The sequence below is a fragment of the Eleutherodactylus coqui genome, chromosome 4 (genome assembly GCF_035609145.1).
Source record: "Eleutherodactylus coqui strain aEleCoq1 chromosome 4, aEleCoq1.hap1, whole genome shotgun sequence".
NCBI lineage: Eukaryota > Metazoa > Chordata > Amphibia > Anura > Eleutherodactylidae > Eleutherodactylus > Eleutherodactylus coqui.
Genome location: NC_089840.1, coordinates 230582237 through 230608483, shown reverse-complemented (window position 1 = coordinate 230608483; position 26247 = coordinate 230582237). Strand labels below are relative to the sequence as shown.

General features: G+C 47.7%; 1 protein-coding gene and 1 pseudogene across 3 annotated transcripts; one reads left to right on the top strand and one right to left on the bottom strand.

Annotated features, from left to right (window-relative positions):
- Positions 1-345: 345 nt before the first annotated feature.
- Positions 346-19133, bottom strand: LOC136626096 (anaphase-promoting complex subunit 16-like). 3 transcript variants are annotated; one of them, XR_010792633.1, is made up of 3 exons: positions 16953-17190; positions 3763-3837; positions 346-769 (listed from the first exon to the last, which is right to left on the bottom strand). XR_010792633.1 is itself a non-coding variant. In XM_066600838.1 (3 exons), exons 1-3 carry the CDS (start codon positions 18870-18872, stop codon positions 702-704), a joined length of 255 nt encoding a protein of 84 aa, XP_066456935.1. In that variant the 5' UTR covers positions 18873-19133; the 3' UTR covers positions 346-701. The 3 variants fall into 3 exon arrangements, 2 of the variants coding, with proteins under 2 accessions (XP_066456935.1, XP_066456936.1); XM_066600838.1 differs by lacking the exon at positions 16953-17190 and adding an exon at positions 18776-19133 and having other exon boundaries at positions 346-784; XM_066600839.1 differs by lacking the exon at positions 16953-17190 and adding an exon at positions 18776-19133.
- A 47-nt stretch (positions 19134-19180) lies between these two features.
- LOC136626636 (nuclear pore complex protein Nup155 pseudogene) lies at positions 19181-26006 on the top strand (annotated as a pseudogene).
- Positions 26007-26247: the final 241 nt, after the last annotated feature.

Here is a 26247-nt window from a genome sequence, read left to right as displayed (position 1 = left end):
ACTGAGTAACTTTGGCGAAATAGTAATGACTAGACGACTGGAACAGAGCCCTCCAGAATACCAGGGAGGGCGGTTCCCAAGATGCAATGGTTAGTACCTACCAAAAGCGGTTCGAAGAAGGACAACTGGTGACAGGGTCATGGGCACCATAGGCTCATGTATGCATGTTGAGAGAGACTTTTGTTAAATGTAAATGAGCAAATTAAAGAAGTATAGGGATCATCGCACTGTAAGAGGTCATTAGATACCTCTACACCCTGGACAGTGGATTTCTAAATTACACTTTAGTTTTTTCTTGCTGGCACAACATTACATCTTTCCTCACAATTAAAACACTAATAAAAATGTAACTACAATACTCATCTTTATTTTAGAAAATAAAAACATTTAGCAAAAATGTAACATTATACACAAGTTTTCACTGTATACAAATCTGAAAACAATCGTCCCTGTTCATTCCCAGTGAAGGTACAATGGTAAACGGCTTTATGGGTCGGGATAGTCACAAATGGTAGAAGACTTCAACGTGTAGCGATTTGTAGACTCATTCTATGGAGCGGCAACGACTGCAGTATAAGATGCTGGTTTTAGAAGAACAACTGAAGACATGGTAGAGGATGTTGAGCCCTGGTAGTACCTTCTCATGCTTGCACACAACAGTTTAATCGTTTAGTATGGTCCGGCTCAGGGGTGGAAGTGGGCTAGAGGTCATCTGCTTCCAACTCTTCCACTAATCCGGCCAACTTCTCCATCCGGGATACTTGTTGATCTGAAAAGATTAGACCTAAACAAATGTTACTGCAATTAGAACAGGATTCTCTCCAGTCTCTCCAGGTTGCTCCATGATGTCGGGTAATCACTGAGAAGGATCATAAGAAATCACTGCTTTTGACAGGAACATAGTCTTATAACAGTGTACATTGACACTTACAAGGTGCTCTCAAGCTGGTGACAGACTGTCTGAGCAGTTAGAAGACTTAGAAGGTTCTTTAGGGATGCTTCTTTACCCAATTAGTGTAGGCACAGGTTAGACTGTTCATATCTGTGCAAGCGTCTTCGGCACACAGCTGACATAGATTCCCGAGCAGCCTGGCGGAAGCCCGGAGGACACCATGCTAGTCAACTGGGTCCTATGGACATCATTCATGTCAGTTAAGCATGGGGTCCAGCACTTCCAATGTTTAGCTCCTATGATGGAGCCAAGCAATGGAAATAATAGTGCAAATGTGAATCCAGCCTAGTTTTTGGCTGTGGATGGAGGGTTTATTATACTATCAGGATCAAATATGGCTGGATATTCAGAGGAAGTGGATAGTTTGATTGAGAAAAGAGGTCCATCCAAGTGTAAAATACCCCATTTTTAATTTTGCATAAAATGCCTTTATCAAAAATACAAATAGTGGGTGCCTTACTTGACTTATGGTCAGTAAATTACGGTGTAGCATAAGCAGAGGCAGTCAACGATAGCAAAGTACAACTCAAATGGTGCATTTCCTTGAAAGCCAACAAAATCTTGGAGATTTTCTACAGTGTAATTGGCTGTGAAAATCAAGACTTCTAGACCAGCTTTTCTCAACTCCAGTCCTCAGAGACCCCTGACAGGTCATATAGGGGGGTCCCTGAGGACTACAGTTGAGAAACACTGTTCTAGACCAGTCAACGCCTTGATGGGCTGCGCCAGCTGTCTTGGCAATGCTGATTGGAGGACCGTCTCTGACTGATGCATATCCCAAGATATGGTGCATATTTCAAAATGTTGGTGCAGAAAATGAACATGGCATGGGGTGGAGGGGGAAGGGGAAGGAAATATCATACTGCAAATGTGCTGCTAATGTAAGCCTTTAAAAAGCTAAGTTGATATTTCTGTTGCCAAATTTTGTGCCTTCTGAAGTGTCTCTCGTTTTGATTGGAAAAATAGCTCTGCATACAACGCTGTTTTTCCAGTCAGAATTAGTGATGAAGGCTCCAAATGTAGCCCAACCTTTGCAGAAGTCCTTACCACCTCATGACATTAGCACAGTCTAGTCTTATAGTTTTCTTAAATCATAAGTCATAGGAGTACAAAAGTAACCAGTCATTTGTAGTAACTCATACCTCTTGTTATAGTTGTATATCTCAAGATCTGTAAGTTATAGCATTAACCTCTTCAGTGGCACGCCCGGAAATTTTCCAGGACTAGCTGCGCTGCCCATAGTGACATAGCCCAGAAGATTTCCTGGCTATGTTTCACTATAGGACCATGCAGAACACAATGCCATAAGCTGTGGCATTGTGCTCTGCCTGCACAGTCCCACAAAGAACCAGTGCAGGACTTTAAAAAAAGAAGCGGGAAGATATAACCGATCTACCGGCAACTTCCCGATTCTTCCCTGCACTGTTTACATCTGGCCACGGAAACCATCGGCTTTTCAGACGCCGGCTGATTGTCCGCGTGCAGGGAGAGCTGGTGACCAACTGTCAGATGATAGCCGGGCACCAGCTCTTACAGCAGAGAACAAAGAAAACCTCCAATCTCCGCTGTTTAACCCTTTACATACCGCAATCTCTGTGACCGCAGCATGTAAAGTGCTGACAGCTGAGAACGGAGAAAACCTCTGATCTCCGCTGTTTAACCCTTTAACATGTTGTGGTCTGTGCGATTGCAGCATGTAAAGGGCTGACAGAAGCAGAGGGCTCCCTCTGTCACCATTGGACAGCTCTCCCTGCCACGTGGACCATCGGCTCGTCAGAAGCCGGCCGATGGTCTTCATGGCAGGGAGAGCTGGTGATCGGCTGTCAAATGAAAGCCGTGTTACCATCAGAACCCTCGCAATGTGATCAGGCGGTTCTGAAGGGTCTCAGTTGCATCCGGAGGCTTGAATATAGCCTCCGGGTCTGCCAGCTAAATTAGGCTATGGCGCTAAGACTCTTTCTGAGCTTCATAGCCTGTCTAATACCCTACTATGCCTCAGCATTCCAGAGTATTAGAAAAAAAAAAAAAAGGATTATGCAAGTTCCCTAAAAAAGACAAAAATGTAAAAAAAATGAAAAAGTTAAAAAATTTTAAAAAAAACAACAATAAAAATGCCCAAACCCCACCATTCTCCCTTTAGGGCTTATTTAGACGGGCATATATCGGTCAGGTTTTCACGCCCGGCTGATATACGCTGCCCCTTTCTGCAAGGGGAGGAGCTAGTGCATTGAACTCCCGCCCCCTCTCTGCCTCTTGCTACTGTTTGCAATGGAGGGTTGGGTCAGGGGCGGAGCTAAGTTCCATCCTGTTCTGCCCCCTCCATTGCAAGCAATGGCGAGGGTCAGAGAGGGAACGGGATCTCAGTTCACCAGCTCCCCGTCCCATCTCACCTGTTTCTGGGTTGGTGCACTGAGCTGATTTCTGCAGGAAGCAGACAGCTCCATAATCACTGCAGTGGCAGGGCTCGGTATTGCATCAAATTTTCCATTCATTTCAATGACTGCAATGCCAGGGCTGGCCACCGCACTGAGAAGGAAGCTGTCTGCTTCCTGCAGATTTAAACTTAGTGCATTGGCCCTACAAACAGCTGATCGGTGGGGTTCCTGGTAACGGACTTCCACCAAGCTACTATTGATGATCTATCTTCAGGATAGGTCACCAATAGTTTACAAACTCTTTAATTCACTTCCCTCAGCCATAAAACAGGCATGCATTACTTAATACAGTTTGATAGAAGAGAAATCTGTAGGATGAGTTTCTGTTTGCTGGTGTAGACTGGATTATGGTCATGATTTGCACTCGTTACTTACCATGTTTCACCTGCTTCAGCGCTGATGCGACTTGATAACTGAACACGGATTCACAAAGGAATCCCTCTGAGCCATCTGCAAACAGAAGGATAGAAAAACGCATAAGCAACGTTCTTGACCAGACTGCACTATTGTATGTCCTGCCTACAAGTTGTAGAACATCTACTGACACTGGCCAGGATTCCAATCATTTCCACTTACTTTTACTGACATGTGCATATTATGGCCCCCCGTGCACGCTTATGGACTACTAGCGCCAAACACATGTCTAGGTTAAATGGCCGTTGATGAAACTGTCCTGCATCTGCAGGCGCGTGTAGTGTGTGTTTGCGATAGAAACATTACATTGTGAGCGTTACCGGCGACCATGACAGATATTAGGGATGACAATCTCTGTACATTGCTGCAGAAATGTTGGAGCTATAGAGGTAACAAGAAAATGAAGACCAGCACAAGTAACCATTTCTCCGCATTCACATGGGCGCTTGCGTATTTCGGTCTGTAAATACGCTGTTGCCTTGTGCTTTGCGGCGTATTGGTATTCTTTTACTTCACATAAATATGCAGCGTATTTCCGCATGTAATAGAAACGTGCGAAATCTTCTTGATTTTGTGGGTAAATACGTAGCGATTACGCAGGTTTCCTGTGTATTTTGTGTGCATTTGCGCATGCACATTGATTTCAATAGGCTTCTACAGTGCGTAATAGACACTAAGATACCGTGCTTCCTTAAAAAGAAGACCCTGTCTTATATTAACCCCTTAAGGACACGGCCTATTTTGGGCTTAAGGATGCAGCTATTTTTGGCAGATTTTTATATCCATTTTTCAAAAGCCACTTCTTGTCGCCGCGGCCATATAAGGGCTTGTTTTTTGCATGGCGAACTATAGTTTTTATCGGTGCCATTTTTTTTACTCTAAATCATCACTGTTATCTATTGGATAACAGTGATCACGTCCCCGGTGACATCTCTCTGCACATGGTACCCAGGAGCAGAGGGATTTAAAATTTCCCGGGGCACGAGCCCCTCTGCGCAGAAGGATACTTCAGGTCCCAGAAGATTGGGACATCGCGGAGGACCCGGAGTGAGTATTTTCACCTCTCCTTATGGATCCGATCCATGAGAGGAGATGGAACAAACTTCTTTCCAACCTTTTAAAACTTTTTCGTAATCGCCGCTTTCCATTGGATAGTGACAATCACGTGCACAGGGGACCGGTCACCTCGGTCTCCAGTGACATCTCCTGGTTCCCGGCTACCTTCAGGAGTCGGCATCCAGGAGACTTTAAATTTGCCGGGGCTCCTGGCCTTCTGCGCATGCGCGTGACGTCATACATCTGGCACACATATGCAGAAGAGCGGTGACGGGTCCCAGAGAACCAATTCCCCGTGGGACACCACGGACAAGGCGGGTGAGTAATCTCAGCTGCCCTGATGGATCGGATCCATCAGGGCAGCTGATTCCTAATCTTTTTTTAACTATTTATTCATTTAATTGCTATCGGCGCTATACACCGGATCACATTGCCGGGGAGGGGGGGGAGGGCAATAGGGCTTTAATTCTAAGAGGATGCATGTTTTTATGTCCTCCAGGATTAAAGCCCACTTAGCTAGGACGTAAAAAGGCAATGGGGCCGTCACTAAGAGGTTAAAGTTGAAAGTGTAAATTGTTACAGATGCCCATAATCCCACTGACAGATGATGTCACAGGAAATCAGGTGACCGCTGCAGCCAATGAGAAGCTGCAGTGTCACCATCCATTCTCCTGGCATCGGCGCTCAGACCCTGATAGCCGCGATGCCAGGAGTTCAAGAACATGATGTTGCATTTATCATTGGCTACAGAGGTCACGTGACTTCCTATGCCCCTCCCCCTGAGTCTGCAGCAGGCTGCAGTGCTGAGTCCTGGCGTACGCGTGTATCTCTGTATATTATTTTCACACAGGGCGTCCTACTGAAAAGGGGTTGTCCGGTAACCGGAGAGTCCTTAAACATAGACATATACCTTATATTTACTATCTACAATGCAGTAACAATAAAGCAATATGACCGTTGTTCTCAAACAGCTGAGCGATCTCTCCGAATATAAGTGCGAGATTTACTAAACTGAATAAGGCAAAATTCTGGCTCAATCTTAGGCTGAAGCGGTGCGCCCCCTGTGTACGTATGATGTAACTACACGCTATGCCTCACACTCACTCATCATCACCATAGCATCTACAGGGTGGTCCACGGAAAAGGACGGCAGCCCACACTGTCTATAAGAAAGTCTATCAATGTTGTCCATAGCAACCAATCACAGTGCAGCTTTAATTTTTTATACTGCTGAGGTAAGATGAAAGCTGCGCTGTGATTGGTTGCTATGGCAACAAAGATTTGCTTTTAGACAGCTTTGATGAGAGTGTGGTGCCGGGCTAATATTCCGTGGCCCATCCTGTACAAGAAGCTTCATTAGAATATTGCTTACTGGGAAATATTGTAATTAGATGCGCCAAGAATATAACAAAAGTCTGGAAGCTGCTGAACAGTCCCCCCGTGGCTACAGAAATATGGCGGAGGGGGCATGCAGAGGGACCTCCATGTTGGTTCACCCCGAGTACTTTGTGGATTAGGAACAGAGGACGCCTTTACATTATAACTATTATTCCTAAGGGCTCGTGTCCTCGGGTGGTCTTTCACCGCCTATTACACATGCGTTGCACGGCCACGTAAAGCGTGCTGAATGGAGCTAATGAGAGTAAATGGACCTTCATTAGTCCTTGCACATGAGCGTATAGACACTGCATGTAGATACCAGCGAGAACTAGATCGCAGCATGCTCTATTCTCCGGCGTACCACGCAGAGTGAGCCGTATACGTTTGTATAAGCAGCGTATGCAAACCTGTCCGTACACAATACATTATGTACGGGCGGCGATTCATACGCAACGCAGATATGACACAGCGGGGGATTAAAAAAAAGACAGCCACACTGCGCATGACCGCGGCCGTGAGATACGCAGATATGCGCAGTACACTAGCTGCCCGTACGCGGTATCACAAACACTGGTAAAACGCTGCGAGGGCACCTGTGGACATGAGCCCTAAGGCCGCTGAGGAATTCTCCTGAGCATGGAGATATGTATATAGATTGCAGTCGCCGTCGGGACGGGCTTCCCAATAATACACCATATCCCTGCAGCACATCATATATTCTGTCACACAAGTACCACGTCCGCTGCCGGATATCCATACTAATAGTATACATGCTAAAGTAAGGCCCAATGTCCACAGGCGGATTCGATTTGTGGAACCAGCGCTGGAGAACCGCAAATCAAGCCGTCCATAGGGATGCATGGATGTCCGCAAAGCAATGACAAGCATGCAGATGTGATTTTTCCCACACACCGCATACAGGGCTCAGGCAGGCAGATCAGCTGGAAGGTCAGTTTCTTACTTTGATATCTGATGTTCAAAGCAGCTTTCAAAGATGGCGCCGTTGTGCTGACTTTCCACAATGCCCTGCGCTCTCCCCCCTCTGTGTGCGAGCTCCAATGACTGGCCTCGCTCAGCTCCCGTCCTGGCCACGCCCACCTCTAGTGAACTAATCTAAGTCTCTTCCCACCCAGGCCCCGCCCCCTCTAAGTCCCTCCACAGGACAGCATGTTCTCCTGCTGTACAGGGTACTTAGAGGGGGCGGGGTCAGGAGAGACTGTCTATACTCACAGGATAAAATCCTGAACGACGAGAGTTCAGTGTAAACAGCAGCCGTTCAGTACTGAACGTCCGCTGTGCAAAGTGAAAGGAGAGGGGCGGGGGAGAGAAATCTCCTGCAGCCACCCCACTGTGAAACAAGGATACCCGCTTGACAGGCACCTCCCCCCCGACCGTGACAAGTTATGGTGACAGCCCCCTCCCACCGTGCAACAAGTTATAGCAATAGCCCCTTCCCCCCTGCGACAAGTTATGGTGAGAACACCCCTCCGCCTCTCCCAGTGCGACAAGTTATAGCGACAGCTTCCCTCCTCCCGACAAGTTATGGTGACAGCCCCCCTCCCGTGCGACAAGTTACGGAGACAGTCCTCCCGCGCGACAAGTACACTGACAGCCCCCTTTCCCCCCACATGACAAGTAACACTGACAGCCCCCCCCCTCTTCCCCGCGGCGACAAGTTGTAAGCACCCCAACTCCCGTGGCGACTAGTTGTCAGCACCTGAACCCCCGCGGCGACAAGATGTCAGCACCCAAACCCCATGGCGACAAGTTGTCAGCACCCCAACCCCTGCGGCGACTAGTTGTCAGCACCCCAACCCTCGAGGCAACTAGTTGTCAGCATCCCAACCCCCGCGGCGACAAGTTATCAGCACCCCAACCCCTGCGGCGACTGGTTGTCAGCACCCCAACTCCCGCGGCGACTGGTTGTCAGCACGCCAGCCCTCGAGGCAACTACTTGTCAGCACCCCAACCCCCATGGCGATAAGTTGTCAGCACCCCAAACCCCACAGCGACTAGTTGTCAGCATCCCAACCCCTGCGGCAACTAGTTGTCAGCACCCCAACCCCCGCGTCGACAAGTTGTCAGACCCCCAACTCCCGCGGCGACTAGTTGTCAGCACCCCAACCCCCGCGGCAACAAGATGTCAGCACCCAAACCCCCATGGCGATAAGTTGTCAGCACCCCAAACCCCACAGCGACTAGTTGTCAGCATCCCAACCCCCGCGGCAACTAGTTGTCAGCACCCCAACCCCCGCGTCGACAAGTTGTCAGACCCCCAACTCCCGCGGCGCCTAGTTGTCAGCACCCCAACCCCCGCGGCAACAAGATGTCAGCACCAAAACCCCGTGGCGACTAGTTGTCAGCACCCCAAACCCCGAGGCAACTAGTTGTCAGCACCCTAACCCCCGCGGCGACTAGTTGTCAGCACCCTAACTCCCGCGGCGACTAGTTGTCAGCTTTTAACCCGCGCAGGGACTAGTTGTCACCCCCCAACTCCTGCGTCCACTATTTGTCACCACCCCAACTCCTGTGTCGAAAAGTTGTCAGCACCTGAACCCCCGCGGCGACAAGTTGTCAGCACCCCAACTCCTGCGGCAACAAGTTGTCAGCACCCCAACCCCCGCGTCGACAAGTTGTCAGCACCCTAACCCACACAGCAACTAGTTGTCCGCACCTCAACCATTCAAAATAGTCATGGCTCTCCTCCCTGCACAAACAGGATTACACTGAGATGAGACACCTATATATAGATAACACAGCAGCCACCATTCACAATAGTCACAGCTCACCTCCTCCCCTCCCTGCACAGACAGGATTACACTGAGAGGTGACACCTATATATAGATAACACAGGACCACCATTCACAATAGTCACAGCTCACCTCCTCTCCTCCCTTCACAGGCAGGATTATAGTGGGTGGGTTGGTGGCTCGCTGGGCTGGTCGGTGGCAGGGGCAGTTATACAACCCACTCCCCTCCTCCCCTGCAATAAGTTATGGCAGCCCCCTCCCCCACTCCCATGAGAGAAGTTATGACAGCCCCCGCTCCCAGTAGTAATACTTACCCTCCAGCTGATGACCGGTGGACACTCCTGTCCGGATCGTCTCTAGTACGGACTGCGCATGCGCAAATAATCTGACGCGTGTTCCTGAGCCGGCAGGCGCTGCTGCGCATGCGCAAAAAAACAGGCGCGCACCCCTGGCCCGAGGAGTGCTACTACGTATGCCCGAAAAAAAGAGAAGTGCGTTTACGGCCCGACAAGAGAAGACTGAAGATAGGGAGCACTCCTGTAGGTAAGTATATATCTTCTGTATGGCTGATTTACAAAGCACAAAGTATATTACAAAGTGCTTTGTAATGGCCATACAGAAGTGCATACATACATTTGTCAGGGCCAGACAACGCCATAAAGTGCGGTGGAGCGGAGTGCACATCATAAGCTAGGCCTCCACAAACGGGCAGACACCTGAGGGCAGACGTCGTTGCCGCACGTATGTGATTATTAGGCTAGCAGGGGTACCAGCGTTGCCCCGGATAAGGGTGGGTTCACACAGGGCGGATTCCCGTCGGAAATCTCGCGGTTTGGCCGCAGTAAAAACCGCGAGATTTCCGCCGGGAGAACCGCCGCGGTTTAAGCTGCGGAGGCTTTGAAGCAGCTCGGCCGCATGCTTTTCCGTTGCGGCCGGCGCTCCCATAGAGGAGAGCGCAGCCGCGGCTTCAACCGGATTTAATGCAGCGGATTAGCCGTCCCGTGTGGACAAGGTTTCTGAGAAATCTCATCCACATGGCTGGCTAATCCCGAGATTAGCGGCCGTGGGCGGATCTGCTGCGGCAAATCCGCCCTGTGTGAACCCAGCCTAAAACTTGAATGAATGCCACATTAACATGGATTGAGATTTTAAAGAAAATCTGGGTTTCCCATAGCAACCAATCACAGCGCAGCTTTTATTTTACCTCAGTAGTATAATATATACCAACCAATCACAGCACAGCTTTTACTTTACGTCAGTAGTATAATACATACCAACCAATCACAGCACAGCTTTTACTTTACGTCAGTAGTATAATACATACCAACCAATCACAGCAAAGCTTTTATTTTACCATAGCTGTGTAAGAAATGATTTTGACAATTGTATTTCCCATCCATTTTTTGCTCTTCCTGTAATTCGCCTCACAAGGACAAGTCAATCACAGAACATGGCCGTTACTTACTGAGTGAGGAGTGCATATAGACAAGTCAGCTCTAGCGCATCTGATGACCAGAGCATTTGTAATGACCATCAATAAGGCTCAAGGGCAAACACTGAGGCCCAATGTCCCCAACCGAAAGATACACAAAGGGAAACATGGCCGTCCGCAATGAAATAAAGCATGTGGATTTGATTTGCGGACCTTTCGGTCCAGAAACAAGTTGGAGCATGCTCCATTTCAGTGCGGATCCCTCATGGACGACTTCCATTGCAGTCAATGGAAGCAGTCTGACCCGCGGCCCACGCGTATCTAACTGTGCCGCCGGGCAGCGGATCCCGCGGGAAAGCAGGAGACTTGAAAAAAATCCTCCACTGCGCATGTACGGCGGCACGCCAGCCGGCACTGCCGCACACATACGTAGTGAAGAAAATAGAAGACCCGGACGGGTAAGCAGTGTCCTCGGCCACGGACAGAGTGGGAATCCACTGCGGGCTACTGCCACGGAATCCGACCCGCCCGTGGACATGAGGCCTTATGGTAGGTGGTGTACATTTTCTCATGGGCACCTATGCGCCGCACTCACATGTATACAGCCCACAAAACCTTTATATCCTAGCAAAAGATGACAAGACCAGAAACGTACAGAACTGCGCTGACAGCAGATCGCGGCTACATTCCTTTCACTATTTCATAAAAAACACAAATTCCACGCAGATGGAAATATGCTATAGCCCCCCCTTGGCTCATGTGCTGGGATAGCGCTGCCGCCGCACACGGCTGGGGTCAGGGGTTGGCCACGGCAGTCATGTGTGTATATGAACATGTCACCCCAGCAGCATGTCAACAAAAGCCAGCGAAGAAGCCTGGAGCAGTGGAGAAGACTAACCACTTTACCCCTCATCCGCTCCATCCATGGCAGGGCGGCTGTCTCTGACAGCTGACACCCGCCTGTAACAGCCGCCATCAGCGTTCACATTGATCGCAGCTGTTAATCCTTTAAATCGATCTGACAGCGGCAATCGGCATTTAGTGGTCCAAAACAGCCTCCTCGCGATGAGATTGCAAGGTGCGGTTTGGTTGTCATGACACCCTGGGCCTCCTGAAGATTCCCAAGGCTACCATGAAGAGACTGACTGTCAGCATACAGCATAATGCAATACTATGGTACTGCATTACACAGTATAGCCTCATGCCCATGGCCGGGTCCATTTCCACCTGTGAAATATCGCAGCAGAATGAGACCTGGCGTCCCCCAGACACCCTATAGCAGTGATGACGAACCTTTTAGGCCTCATGTCCACGGGGAAAATCAGATCCGCTGCAGATTCTCAATGGAGAATCTGCAGCGGGTCCCTCCTGCCCCGCGGACATGAGCGCCGAAAATAGCAATTTAAAAGCATTTACCTATCCGGCGCGGGCGGGGAAGGTCAGCTGTTCCTCACGGCCGGATCTTCATTTTCGGCCGGCGGATGAATTCCTGACGCCGGCGGCACGTCGCCGGCACGTCGTCGACGTGCCGCGCGCATGCGCCGGGCACATCCGCCGAGCCGAAGCAAGGGAGATGCGGCCGTGAGGAAGAGCAGAGCTTCGCGGCCCGCTGCGGGTGAGTAAATGCTTTAAATTCCTATTTTAGGTCTCCCGCGGATCCGGACGGCTTCCATAGGCTTCAATAGAAGCCCGCGGGAGCCGTCCCCGCGGGAGACCCGCATGAAAATGGAGCATGGTCCAGATTTTTTCATGCTCCATTTTTTTTTAAATCACTTTTATTGACGATCCGCGGGTATTTATGTACCCGCGGGTGGTCAATGCATCCCTATGGGATGCGGATCCGCATGCGGGAGATCCGCTGCGGATCCTAAATCATATTTTCCCCGTGGACATGAGCCCTTAGAGACCGAGTGCCCAAACTGAAACCCAAAACCCACTTATTTATCGCCCCAGCGGTAATAGTGACTGCGCACAGCGACCTCAGTGTTCATAGTGACATCCCACAGCGGATTTATTTAGCTTCACAATACATTATATGGTGCATTAAAGAGAACCATAAAAAACTACAATTCGCCCCACAAGAAGCAACAAGCCCTCAGACAGCTGCGTTATCGGAAAAATAAAACGGTTAGGATTTTCTGAATGTGGGGAAGAGAAACGAATCTTATATAAAACCGCCTGCAGGCTTTTCTTGCACCGCACTTTGACCCCTTTGTGTGACCTTTGGTGGATGATTTTGGTGTCATTAGATTTGTGACATCCTCACCACCGCCGTAAAATCATGAAATTAGAGTTTGATGCATTGAGTGACTCTCAGGCCGGGTCAAAGCTCCTATGTTAAGTCTAGCGGCGCTGTTGTGCTTCACCCATTGATTATGAGCGCTATAACCAGCGATAAGGTATTGCTGTACAGAAGTCATGGAATGCCTTACCATAGCAATCACTGCTGCTATGGAGCAGGTCCGCTTCAGGGCTTATTCACGCCTGTCCGATATACGGTGTCCCTTTCTGCAGGTGGAGGAGGTGGGCTGGTCCAGGAGCAGTGCACTGAGCTCCCACCCCATCTCTGCCCCTCGCCACTATATGCAATCGGAGGGGGCAGGATGAGGTGGAACTTATCTCTGCCATCCCCACCCTCCTGCCCCTCCCATTGTAAACAGTGGCGAGGGGCGTAGAGGGGGCAGGAGCTCAGTGCACTGCTCCCGGCCCGCCTCCTCCCCCTGCAGAAAGGGACACCGTATATTGGGCGGGTGTAAAAACCAGGACAATATACGGACGTCTGAATAAGCCCTCAGGGAAATAAACAGTGTAAATAAACTAAAGAAATAATGTAAAGAAATAAAATAAAATACCTTGGTTTTTTACTTGTTTACCGCTATTTGCAAGAAAAAAAATTACTAATTTCAGAAAAACCTCACATATGTGGTATCATTGTGTCCGTAATGAGCACACGAATTATCCTGCGCAGCAAATACCTCCAAAAAAGAGCAATAAAGGCAATCCAAAGAGCCATATGTACCCCGAAATGGTACAAATAAAAACTACAGTTCGTGACGCAAAAAACAAGCCCTGACAAAGCTCTGTCCATGAAAAAATCAAAAACGTTATGTGACTTTGAATGTGATGAAGTGGAAAAACCTAAAAAAATTATGTTTTTGGCATCGTTGTAAACGTATCGAACCGCAGAAAAAATGTATTGCGTCATTTATACTGTTAGGCCTCATGTCCACGCGCTTAGAATCCGCAGCGTTTCTCCTGCACGCGGATCCGCGCCTCATAGGGATGCATTGCACACCCGAAGGTAGTTAAATACCTTTGGATGTCATTTCCCGCGTCAGGCGCGGATCCGCGTGCGGGAAAAAAAATGGACATGCTCCATTTTCGTGCGGGTCTCCCGCGGGGACGGCTCCCGCAGGCTTCTATTGAGGCCTATCGAAGCCGTCCGGATCCGCGGGAGACCCGTACCAGAATTAAACTCACCTGCTCCGGACGATGCGGTTCTTCCCTTCTTCGCGGCCGGATCTTCTTTCTTTGGCCCGGCAGATGTGCCCGGCGCATATGCGCGGCACGCCGCCGGCGTGTCGAGCACATCCGCCGGGTCGGAGAATGAAGATCCGGCCGTGAAGGAAGGAAGATCCGCATCCTCCGGAGCAGGTGAGTTTATTCTGATTTTTAGGCATCATGTCCGCGGGGCAGGAGGGACCCGCTGCAAGATTCTACATGAAGAATCCGCGGCGGGCCTGATTTTCCCCGTGGACATGAGGCCTTAGATTGTCGCTGTAAAAAAAAAAAAATTAAAAACAATGGCAGAATTAATTAATAAAAACTATAGTTGACCACGCAAAACATAAGACCTTATACGACTGTGTCGACTGGAAAATTAAAAGTTGTGGCTCTTGAAAACTGTAAATGAAAATCCCTCAGAAATCGTTGCGTTCTTAAGCCCAAAATAGGCCATGTCCATAAGGGGTTAACCGCTTAACATCACAGGACCACAGATCGCGGTATGATGTAATGCTATACATTAGATCATACTGTAGGAGCGATCAACGCATCACAAGTTGTTGTCCCCTCTGGGGACTAAAGAAAAAGGTAAAATTACATTTTTACTGATTATTAAATTAAAAAAGCTAATAAAAGTTAAAAAAAAACCCTTTTGCCATATTTATAATAAAGGGATCTAAATAGTAATACAAAAATACATATTTATTATCGCAGCGTCCGTAAAAGTCTGATCTATCAAAGTAATGCATTATTTACCCTGCATGGTGAACATCATCAGAACTAGAGATGAGCGAGCCTACTCGGCCAAGCCCCTTTTTTGCCTGAGTACCGCGATTTTCGAGACCTTCCGTACTCGGGCGAAAAGATTCGGGGGGCGCCGTGGGTGAGTGGGGGGGTGCAGCGGGAGTGGGGGGGAGAGGGAGAGAGAGAGGGATCCCCCCTGTTCCCCGCTGCTACCCCCCGCTCCGCCACGCCGCCCCCCGAATCTTTTCACCCGAGTACAGAAGTACTCGAAAATCGCGGTGCTCGATTGAGTAATTACTCGAAACGAGTAGGTTCGCTCACCTCAGAACATAAAAATAAAGAACACCAGAATTGTGCTTTTTTGGTCACCCCTATATCCAAGAAAAAATTTAATAAAAAATGATCAAAAAGCCGTATGTACGCCAGAATGGTAGCAATGGAAACAACGGGGCGTCCCGCACAAAATGAGATGTCACACAACTATGTCGAAAAAATGAAAAAGTTATAGTTGTCAGACGATGGCAGCAGGAAATAATTTTTAAAAATTACATATCTTCGAAAAACAAAAAAAAGGAGTACAGCCCAAAAAAAAACTATATAACTTTGGTATTATAAGTATTCGTACTGACCCATAGAATAAAGTGATCAGGTCATTCTTGTTGCAGTCTGTACGCCGTAAAAACAAGACACACCCAAGATGGCGGAATTTAGTTTTTTTTCCATTTCACTCCACTGAGAAGTTTTTCTGTACATTATATAGTACATTATATAGTACCACTGAAAAACACAACTCGGCCCGCAAAATACAAGCCCTCATAGAGCGACGTCGATGAATAAATGAAGGAGTTATGATTTTTTAAAAGGGGAGAGGAAAAAGCGAAAATGGAAAAACAAGGGCCGTGTCATTAAGGGGTTAAAACACATATATACAGAGCAAAAAATCTATAACCATCACTTGCATCATATATACACTTCTGTACATCCCATATGCCCCTGTATATACAGATAACGACAGTTATCACACATTTTATATATAATGTGAGCCCTCACTGACCGACTCTGAGGCTGACTTCACACTGCGCTCGTCAACGTGCGATTTCACCGCGGATGCGAGGCGTCTTTTGTATTAAAAACATCTGGCATCACTTCGGAGAAGTAGCGATCCTCCGCCGCGGCTGATCACGGAGTTTCTCCCATCGTTCTCATTGGTGAGACGCCTCATTGCATCGCGTGCATCTAGCACATGGAGCGATGCTGCCGCCGGCCCCACTGACAACAATGGCCGCTGCGATGTGAAGGCGCGCCCAAAGACGGTACGTGTCGCGATTCTTTTCCTGTATCGCTTTGTGGTGCAATGTGGGTAAACAATCGCTCATGCGTATGACCCCGTTCAAAAGAATGGGGATCATATTCACATCCCGCAAGGCACAAGACTCGTGGGAGAATCTTGCCCGTGTGAAGCCGGCCTGACTCATCACTAATTCCCTAAGGCCGCTCTCACGCACGCATTAGCACATCATGGCGTTTTACTGCGATTTCGCGCGGCCTTTTCTAAGGCATTCCACTATTTGTCAGCGTTTTTTGAAGCGCCCCACTATGGGTGATGAGGTGCGTTAAAAAGTGCTAAAATGCACGAAAATAGAGCAGACAGCGCTTGAAAATCACAGCGTTAGACATGCTGCGTCCGGGCGCTAGTCGGCAGAACATCACTGAAATCAATGGAGGCGCTGTGCCGCGATTAAGCATCGCAGTAAAAAGCGGGCTGTGTGAGAGCGGCCTTACTCCCCATGGCGGACAAACATGACATTTGGCGCAACTGTTCCTTAGATCCTAAGTAGGAAAAGTAACGGGGTCACAACTGGATTATACAATTCTAGCCAAGGAAGCACGTGGTCACCTCCACGCGGTGTTTCCTGGGTAACATGAAGAACCAGGCAAAATGGGGAACATACTATAATCCTCGGTTCCTGTTCTCTGTACCAAACTAACTGGGGCGAAGCCGAGTATATCAGCCAGTATATATATATATATATATATATATATATATATATATATATATATACACACACAACACCCGTATGCGCATAGCGCTCACACCATACATACAGCACCATCATCCACCGGCCATACACGCCTTCTACACAGGAATATGGGGTTGGACACATATACTCTATCATATATATATATATATATATACAGAACAGAGATCAGAAGGCAGCGCCCCAGAGTGGGGGGGGGGGGGATTTATATTTACCAATCTAATAAATATAATATTTTTATCTCACCCTGCGGTAACCGGGTTTCCCTGGGGAGCGCCGCTGGGTCAAAGATCCAGGCCGGCAGGAAGAACCAGATAATCGGGTGGTTGAGGTGATAGATATGCTGGTCGCCGGTCCTTACGACATCACATCATGGAGAGCATCGGAGGGAAATACGAATATATAAGTATAAACCGGAGAGAGATAGACAATAGCAGAAACTAAATAAAAATCCCCAGCAAGCGATCCGGACCATGCGGAAGGGGCGGGCCCAAGGGATTATACAACGCTTCTTTAGATGAGGGGTGCACTCGGTGTGAGGCACCCTGTGAAGTAGGTCCGGCACATTTATATGTCTGTTGGAGTCCGTTCACTGCAGCGCTGGGAATATTTATATAGAACACACATATACAAACGTTATACAACATCCAGAGCATCATATACAGACAGTATGCACACAAGGTATAATGTGCATTCACAGCATGCACACGGTGTATTATTTAGGCCGCCTGCAGACGGCTGGGTCGGAGAATTCTCGCAGCAGGATCCGATCCGCGCCCCGGCAGTGAGCAGTGCGGCTCACCTTCTTCCGCGTCTTCTCCACTCTGTGATGTGCAGGCTGCCACCCAGCGGGCACATGCGCAGAGCGGAGGCGGCGTGCCAGGGGTGACATCTCTGTGTGGGCCTCTGTGAGACCCGCACAGAAATAGAACATGTCATGATTTGTTTACCGCGTGTGATTTCACACGGACAAATCACGGCCGTCTGCATAGGATTGCGTTTTGCAATGCAATCCTATGCAGGCGGGCACGGGCGGAAATTCTGCGAGAAATCCCGCCGTGGAATTTCCGCCCGTGTGCAGGGGACCATAGTCATATACAATGTATACCAACTATACAGTGTAGTATACAGGCATATCTATATACAGTGTACTACATATAGAATATACACACTATGCCCACAGTGTATTATACTACCATATACACACACTGCACACTGTAGTATACAGCCATATATACACACTATACATACCGGTAGTATACAGCCATATAGACACACTATACATAGCATACAGCCATATACACACACATACATAGTATACAGCATATATACACACACTATACATAGTATACAGCCATATATACATACATACATAGTATACAGCCATATATACACACATACATAGTATACAGCCATATATACACACTATACATAGTATACAGGCATATCTATATACAGTGTACTACATATAGAATATACACACTATGCCCACAGTGTATTATACTACCATATATACACACACTGCACACTGTAGTATACAGCCATATATACACACTATACATACCGGTAGTATATAGCCATATACACACACATACATAGTATACAGCCATATACACACACACACACTGTAGTATACAGCCAAATATACACACATACATAGTATACAGCCATATACACACACACACACTGTAGTATACAGCCAAATATACACACATACATAGTATACAGCCATATATACACACTATACATACCAGTAGTATACAGCCATATATACACACTATACATAGTATACAGCATATATACACACTACACATACTATACAGCATATATACACACTATACATACCAGTAGTATACAGCCATATACACACACATACATAGTATACAGCCATATACACACACAAACATAGTATACAGCATATATACACACTATACATACCAGTAGTATACAGCCATATACACACACAAACATAGTATAGAGCATATATACACACACTATACATAGTATACAGCATATTAACACATACATAGTATACAGCAAATATACACACATATGAGCAGACTACATACACCAGACGTGCAGCAGAGTGAAGCTTCTCTCCTTCGGCAGTAGGAGCTCCGAGGCTCCGCAGAGCCGCTCACCATGATGTAATCCTGCGGAGGGCATATTAACTTTTTCTTCCCCAGTTCTGCCTAAACTCAGCAATTCAAGCAACCTTAGGGTTAGGGTTTAGGCTTGGGCTTAGTTGCCGACCCTCCTACGGCCGTGCTGCTGCTTGTTTAACTACCCGGCCACACGTGCACATCTCCAAAGGGGGTGTGTCCCCAACAACCAATCAGGTCGCTGGAATCGCTCACTGCTACTGAACTGCGGCTGAAATCCCAAATATGCCTCCCGGCTACTCTGTGTTGCAGTTCTGCAGGAAGAAGAGACAGTAGTCACGTGAGCTGTCAAACCCCGCTCGAGCTCCGCGGGTCACGTGTCCTCCCGCGCGCACCTGATGTCACAAGAGACTGCACACGGCTCAACTGACAGTTGAGAGTCGCGCTCAACCCGTATGGACGACGCGATGGACGCAGCCAAGAAGAGGATCCAGCGCCTGCTGCACGAGGCCTCAGCCTACAGGGACTTGTCATCCGCCCTGGACCTTCGGGACAGCCCTGCTCTGTCAGGTAACTCCCCTGCTGATTACCCTCTGCAGGCCCCTCATCTGCTCGGTGTCGCCCCCACACTCCCGGTGGTCAGCGCTGTGCACACAGTGCCGCTTCCCCCGGAGATGTTAGATTATTTTAACCCCATGAAGAACACTCATTGCATGATGGGAGTGTTCCCTGAGATCAGCCAGGCTTGGCTGGCCATTAGCAGTGACCTCTTCCTGTGGGACTTCCGCACCGGCCGGAATGTCACTCGCTTTGGTGGCCTCAGGGACACAATCGTGTGTGCTGGACTGGTCAGACCTCAAGAAGGTGTCGTCCAGCCACAGACATCCCATCTGCTAATCATTGCCACTCCGGTCACACTTGTTGTATTAGGAGTGAGCTGTCTGCAGCCTGAAGATCCCCATGACAACCCTTCTGGGCAGATCCAGCTGCTAGAAGAGCCCTTGTATTCTGCCGCTGCAGAAGATACCTACGTATCTGTCGCCGGCACACACAATGGGCGCATCTTTCTGTCTGGTACATCCGGCTGCTTGTATGAAGTGGTCTACCGGGCTGAAGCCGGCTGGCTTAGCCCCAAGTGGCAGATTATTAACTGTACGCGGAGCGCGGCCGGCGTGCTGCTCGCCTCCTGGCTTCTAAGCAGCCATGACCCCGTCGTTCAGATCGCTGTGGATGACAGCCGGAACATCTTGTATACCCGCTCTGAGAGCGGCGTACTACAGGTCTATGACTTGGGTCCAGATGGCAGCGGAATAACCAAAAAGGCGTCAGTATTCCAGGACGCCATTGTATCCGCTGCTGTAGGGATCGCCAAGACAGCCGACCCGTCACTCTTCAGGCCCATCATTCAGATTGCTGTCATTGAAGATTCAGAATCTGTGAATTGTGACTTGGTGGCTATTACTGGCGCCGGCGTCCGCCTTTACTTTACATCCGCCCCGTCAAAGCGGCCCGCAGCTCAGCCCTGGCGATTGGATTTAGTCCATATTCGCCTACCGCCCGGATTTATAGACTCTGCCACCGTGGACAAGCCATCAAACGTCCATCAAGTGCTTTATAGCGATGGCGTTTTTCTTATGGCAGCTGCTGAAAACGCCGTCTATGACCAACTATGGTGCATCAACCATAACTGCGTCCCATTTCAGAACCAATTAATGGAAACACATGCCGTAAAACATCTGCGGGGTCATTCCTGTGTAATTGCGTCTGTCAAGGACTCTTCCGTCCAACAACATATGGTTCCAGCCAAGATGTTTGTTGTGCTCTCCGCACATGGAAGCCATATCTTCTCTCTGGTCAGACCGGTGGAGCAGCTTCAGGATCCTCTCATCAACGCTTATGAAGATGAAGATGAGCAGAAGACTGAACAACTTTTTAAGGTGTATCACCCGGACCAGGCCTGTGCAGCTAGTTTACACCTTGCGTGTTCTACTGCTGCCTCCGATCAGAAGCTGTCTACCTGGGCTACTGAGGTATTTTTCAGATATGGAGGAATAGCGCAGGTGAAGAATAACTCTTCACTTCCCGCACCCAATAACACCAGGGCAAATAACACCATATCTGTTGGGTCACCCTTACCCACACGTAGCCAGATACCAAATAAACGCTTCCAGGGTTCAACTCAACAACATTTTTCTGGAGGACACAATGGGATTTACATCTATTTTACCAGCATTATTCACCTCATCTGGGATAAAGACCTCATAGTCGAAAGAACATGCAAGAATGACAACGGTGACTTCATAAAAATGGATAGTGGCATCTCCGGAGAACTTCTGCAATCAGCTCTACGAGACCTCAGAGACTTACAAGAATTTCTGGAGAGAAATTTTAATTTTGGAACGGGCACCCTCAGAGATCTAAAGTCTAAATATGAGAGCACGATCCCTCGTGGCAACAGGGCGACCACCGACACAAGGCAGAAGCTGAAGAACAGTTCTGGAAAAGCCTTCAGTTTCCTAAAGCGTGATACCAACACCTGCCATCACCAAGAGGTACATGACGAGTGTCACACTGAGGCCCCGCTAACGGAGAAGACCTCCCTTCAAGGAATTCACCAGTTGGTGAAGAAGACCTGCCAAACCTTAGCGGTGTGGAACCAGTTCTGTGAGCCCCACTTTCACCAGGTAGTGTCTGGGCTTCGCAAGGAGTTGCAGAAGCAGCTGAAAAACATGACCTTTAAAGATCTAGTCATCCGGGGGAAGAAGCTGACCAAGACTCTCATCGCATCATTGATCGACTGCCATATCCGTCACAATGTAAATACGGATGAGGTGATCTCTTACCTGCAGCACATGTGCCCGATATTTTACAGCAGTGAAGATGCCATATTGTCCAAGGCTTATGTACTTATACAACGATCCCTTCAAGTCAACAACAAGTATGATAAAGAACAATTGCTGCGCGCGTCACTGCAGGAGTACCAGAAAGTATGTCACCTTCTTGACTTGGCTAGTGTTTGTGGCAAGTACAGACAGCAGTGTTTTTATGAGGGTGTAGTACAGCTGTGCCTTACATATGCTGGAAACAAGGATCCGCAAGGCCTTGGTTTGCGCTATCTGAAGAACGGTGAGCCCGAAGGCGATGAGTTGGGCTTACAAGCATTTGAAACCAAGATGCACAGCTACAAAATCATCATTGATTTACTGCAAGAGCTGGTCAACCAAAGGAAATCTGCTCCCCGAAGAGTAACCACAAATCACGGCCCCTCTGGACTTCTTTTTCACCAGATACTGGAATTGCTTCCGCGCTCTGCAGATGAATTCTTCCATATTGTGTTATTCAACTGGCTCATCAAGGTTGATCTCACAGACATCCTGCTGGAGCTGAAGTCACCTTTTCTGGAGTCTCATTTGGTGCGCATGTCCAACCATGAGGACAACGAAGTGCGCTACATGAATTTATTGTTCTGTTACTACCAGAAGAAGGGAAGTCCCATCAAAGCTGCCAGGGTGATGGCCAAACTAGCGGACTACGAGAGCCCCAACATCTCTCTGAAAGGAAGGATTGAATACTTATCTAGAGCCATCTTGTGTGCCAGAACCACCAATGGCCAGTATGGACGTGCTGAAGATTCAGAACTCATACATGAGCTGGAAGACTTAATGGATGTCGCTAAAGTACAGCTTGAAATCCAGAAAGTGCTACTCAGGAAATACTCCCAACATCCTCCAGCACAGACTGCTGCGGCGCAGCTTGATTCACAGGTAATGGACCTTACAGCTCTGTATGAGAAATTTGCAGACCCATTCCAGCTTTCAGAGTGCAAGCTTGCAATCCTTAGATGTGCTTCTTTTTCTAATGCTTTCTTGGTGCAGCAGATATGGAAGGAAATCATACAAACAGAGTTGAAGGACAGCGTAGAGATGGATGCTGCCGACAGGATGCAACTGCTGAACCTGAAGTTGGTCTCACTGGGCAAGAGCTATGCCAGCACTCCCATGTATCTTCCTCTTCAGTTTTTGGCTCAGTACCTGGAACAACAAGTCTGCTCCTTGGATTGGCCGGCAGACTTTGGGTTAAAGACAATATTGGAGATGAATGTGCCGTTTCCCACGTGATTTCAGAATTGGGAATCCCTTCTGGACGGAGGTGAAGAAGCCTTTCCTTCTGCCGCAATGTATTCATGGGCTGCTCCCCGCATATGGAAATGACCATAATATCGTCCAGAGCCTTGACAGACAGCAATTTAACACAACCTGTGTTCCAATGCATCAGATCACACGGGCGTATTTCCAAGCCAATATAGCTCCGGGCGTTTTTACATTGGGCCCAAAAGATAGTCCAGGAACATCGGCCGCTGCATGGGCTCCTATGCTTAGCTCCGCCCCTTCCATTGCACAGAACCAGCGGGGAGGAACAAGAGGTAAGCCTGCGATTGGAAGGGAGGGGAAATGGGCAATGATAAAACATCAATCTATTTTATGTTGATCCAGGGATTATTTTGGATCAGCCGCCATTCTCCATGCTCCACATCTTACTCTACTACGAGAAATATTGGGCATCTTGTCCTGCTGCATAGATAACATCGATCTGCCGTACCAACTTTCAAAATGTTGATCCAGGGATTATTCTGACTGCCATTATGGAGTCAGGAAGGATTTTTTTCCCCCAATGGGCTAAATTGGCTTCTGCCTCATTGGGGGTTTTTTGCCTTCCTCTGGATCAACAAGATAAGGTGGTACAGCAGAATGATGGTATTCATGCATCAGGACAACATGTGCCACATTTAGAGCAGTAGGGAAAGATTTTGAGCATGGAGAACATGGACTTAAATGACAAGCCGAGGGAGAATGTGTAGAAGTTGGGAAAACATCAATCTAATTTACTCCCTTTTCTCAACAACCACTCATTCCACATTCACCATTGGCTTATCAGTTCAGCCGACATTCTCCATGCTCCACATCTTACTCTACTGCTAGAAATATTGGGCATCTTGTCTTGCTGCATAGATAACATCGATCTGCCGTACCAACTTTCAAAATGTTGATCCAGGGATTATTCTGACTGCCATTATGGAGTCGGGAAGGAATTTTTTCCCCCAATGGGCTAATTTGGCTTCTGCCTCATTGGGGTTTTTTTGCCTTCCTCTGGATCAACAAGATAAGGTGGTACAGCAGAATGATGGTATTTATGCATCAGGACAACATGTGCCTCATTTAGAGCAGTAGAGAAAGATTTTAATCCTGGGGACTGTGGACTTAAATGATAAGCCAAGGGAGAATGTGTAGAAGTTGGGAAAACATCAATCTATTTTACCACCTTTTCTCCACTTCCACTAATTCCACATTCTACATCGGCTTATCAGTTCAGCTGACATTCTCCATGCTCCACATCTTACTCTACTGCTAGAAATATTGGGCATCTTGTCCTCCTGCATAGATAACATCGATCTGCTATACCAACTTTCAAAATGTTGATCCAGGGATTATTCTGACTGCCATTATGGAGTCGGGAAGGAATTTTTTCCCCCAATGGGCTAATTTGGCTTCTGCCTCATTGGGGTTTTTTTGCCTTCCTCTGGATCAACAAGATAAGGTGGTACAGCAGAATGATGGTATTTATGCATCAGGACAACATGTGCCTCATTTAGAGCAGTAGAGAAAGATTTTAATCATGGGGACTGTGGACTTAAATGATAAGCCAAGGGAGAATGTGTAGAAGTTGGGAAAACATCAATCTATTTTACCACCTTTTCTCCACTACCACTAATTCCACATTCTACATCGGCTTATCAGTTCAGCTGACATTCTCCATGCTCCACATCTTACTCTACTGCTAGAAATATTGGGCATCTTGTCCTCCTGCATAGATAACATCGATCTGCTATACCAACTTTCAAAATGTTGATCCAGGGATTATTCTGACTGCCATTATGGAGTCGGGAAGGAATTTTTTCCCCCAATGGGCTAAATTGGCTTCTGCCTCATTGGGGTTTTTTTGCCTTCCTCTGGATTAACATGATAAGGTGGTACAGCAGAATGATGGTATTTATGCATCAGGACAACATGTGCCACATTTAGAGCAGTAGAGAATGATTTTGAGCATATAGAACATGGACTTAAATGACAAGCCGAGGGAGAATGTAGAATGTGTGGAAAGTGACAAAAGGTGGTTCAGCACATTGATGTTTTCTATACAGCAGGAGAAGATGCCCCATGTTGGGAGCAGAAGGGAAAGATATTGACTGTGGAGAATGTGGGCTTAATTGATAAGTCGATGGAGAATGTGTAGAAGTTGAGAAAACATCAATCTAATTTACTACCTTTTCTCAACAACCACTCATTCCACATTCACCATTGGCTTATCAGTTCAGCTGACATTCTCCATGCTTCAACTCTTCCTCTACTGCTAGAAATATTGGCCATCTTGTCCTGCTGCATAGATAACATCAATCTGCTGTACCAACTTTCAAAATGTTGATCCAGGGATTATTCTGACTGTCATTATGGAGTCGGGAAGGAATTTTTTCCTCCAATGGGCTAAATTGGCTTCTGCTTCATTGGGGGTTTTTTGCCTTCCTCTGGATCAACAGGGGGGGGGGGGCAGGCTGAACTAGATGGACATTGTCTCTCTTCAGCCTGTGTTATTATGTATTTGTGGGCAGCATGGTGTCTTAGAGATTATCACTGCTGCCTTGTAGGGCCATAATTAAAAGGGGTTGTCCATTTGCAAATGATTGATAGCCTATCTTTAGAATAGGCCATCGCTAGCATATCCGCCAGGGTGTATTCACAGACATAGGTTAATGTAGTCAAGCACTCAGCTGATTTCTGCAGAAAGAAGACAGCTCTATTCCCAGGGCAGTTTTCAAAGGGAATTTGGACTGCACCACAAAGCAAGGCCGCTACAATGTGAAAGGAGCTATATGCTTCCTACAGAAATCAGCTCAGTGTACAATCACCCTGGCCTGGTAAACAGCTAATTGGTAAGGGTATTGTGTGATGGATCCACATCACTCTACTATTGATGACCTAAACTGATGATAGGCCACCAAAAGTTCACAACTAAACAACCCCTAGAAATTTGGCTATGGCAACATCTGCTGTGCATGGAGCTTGTTTTCCGTGTGTTTGCCTGGTTTTTTTTTTGTTGGTTTTTTTTTAGGATAGGGAACTCGCAAGGTAATGAGGACCCTTGACGTGGGTTGCGAGCTTACATATCTTGGCCAAAAGCGGTGGAAACTAACACCTCTGTATTGCATTCTACTTTGTCCATACACTTTGATTTTATATTGGCATAGCGTGGTGTTAGTACGTTTGGTGCACTTGGGGTGTTGGAGTATCTGCCAGGTCATATATTCATGCCACTGCATTGTCAGTACATGACTTTTTTTTACTGGCAGACCATACCCAGTGCATATATAAACACACTGAGCAGTC

Bases quoted from the DNA above. Each gene is read 5' to 3' on its own strand.
- LOC136626096 (XM_066600838.1), bottom strand. From the start codon at position 18,872: ATGCCCTCCGCAGGATTACATCATGGTGAGCGGCTCTGCGGAGCCTCG. The intron at 3,838-18,775 runs GTATGTAGTCTG...TTCTGTTTGCAG, and splicing joins CACTCTGCTGCACGTCTGGT to ATGGCTCAGAGGGATTCCTT. The intron at 785-3,762 runs GTAAGTAACGAG...ACATTTGTTTAG, and splicing joins GCTGAAGCAGGTGAAACATG to GTCTAATCTTTTCAGATCAA.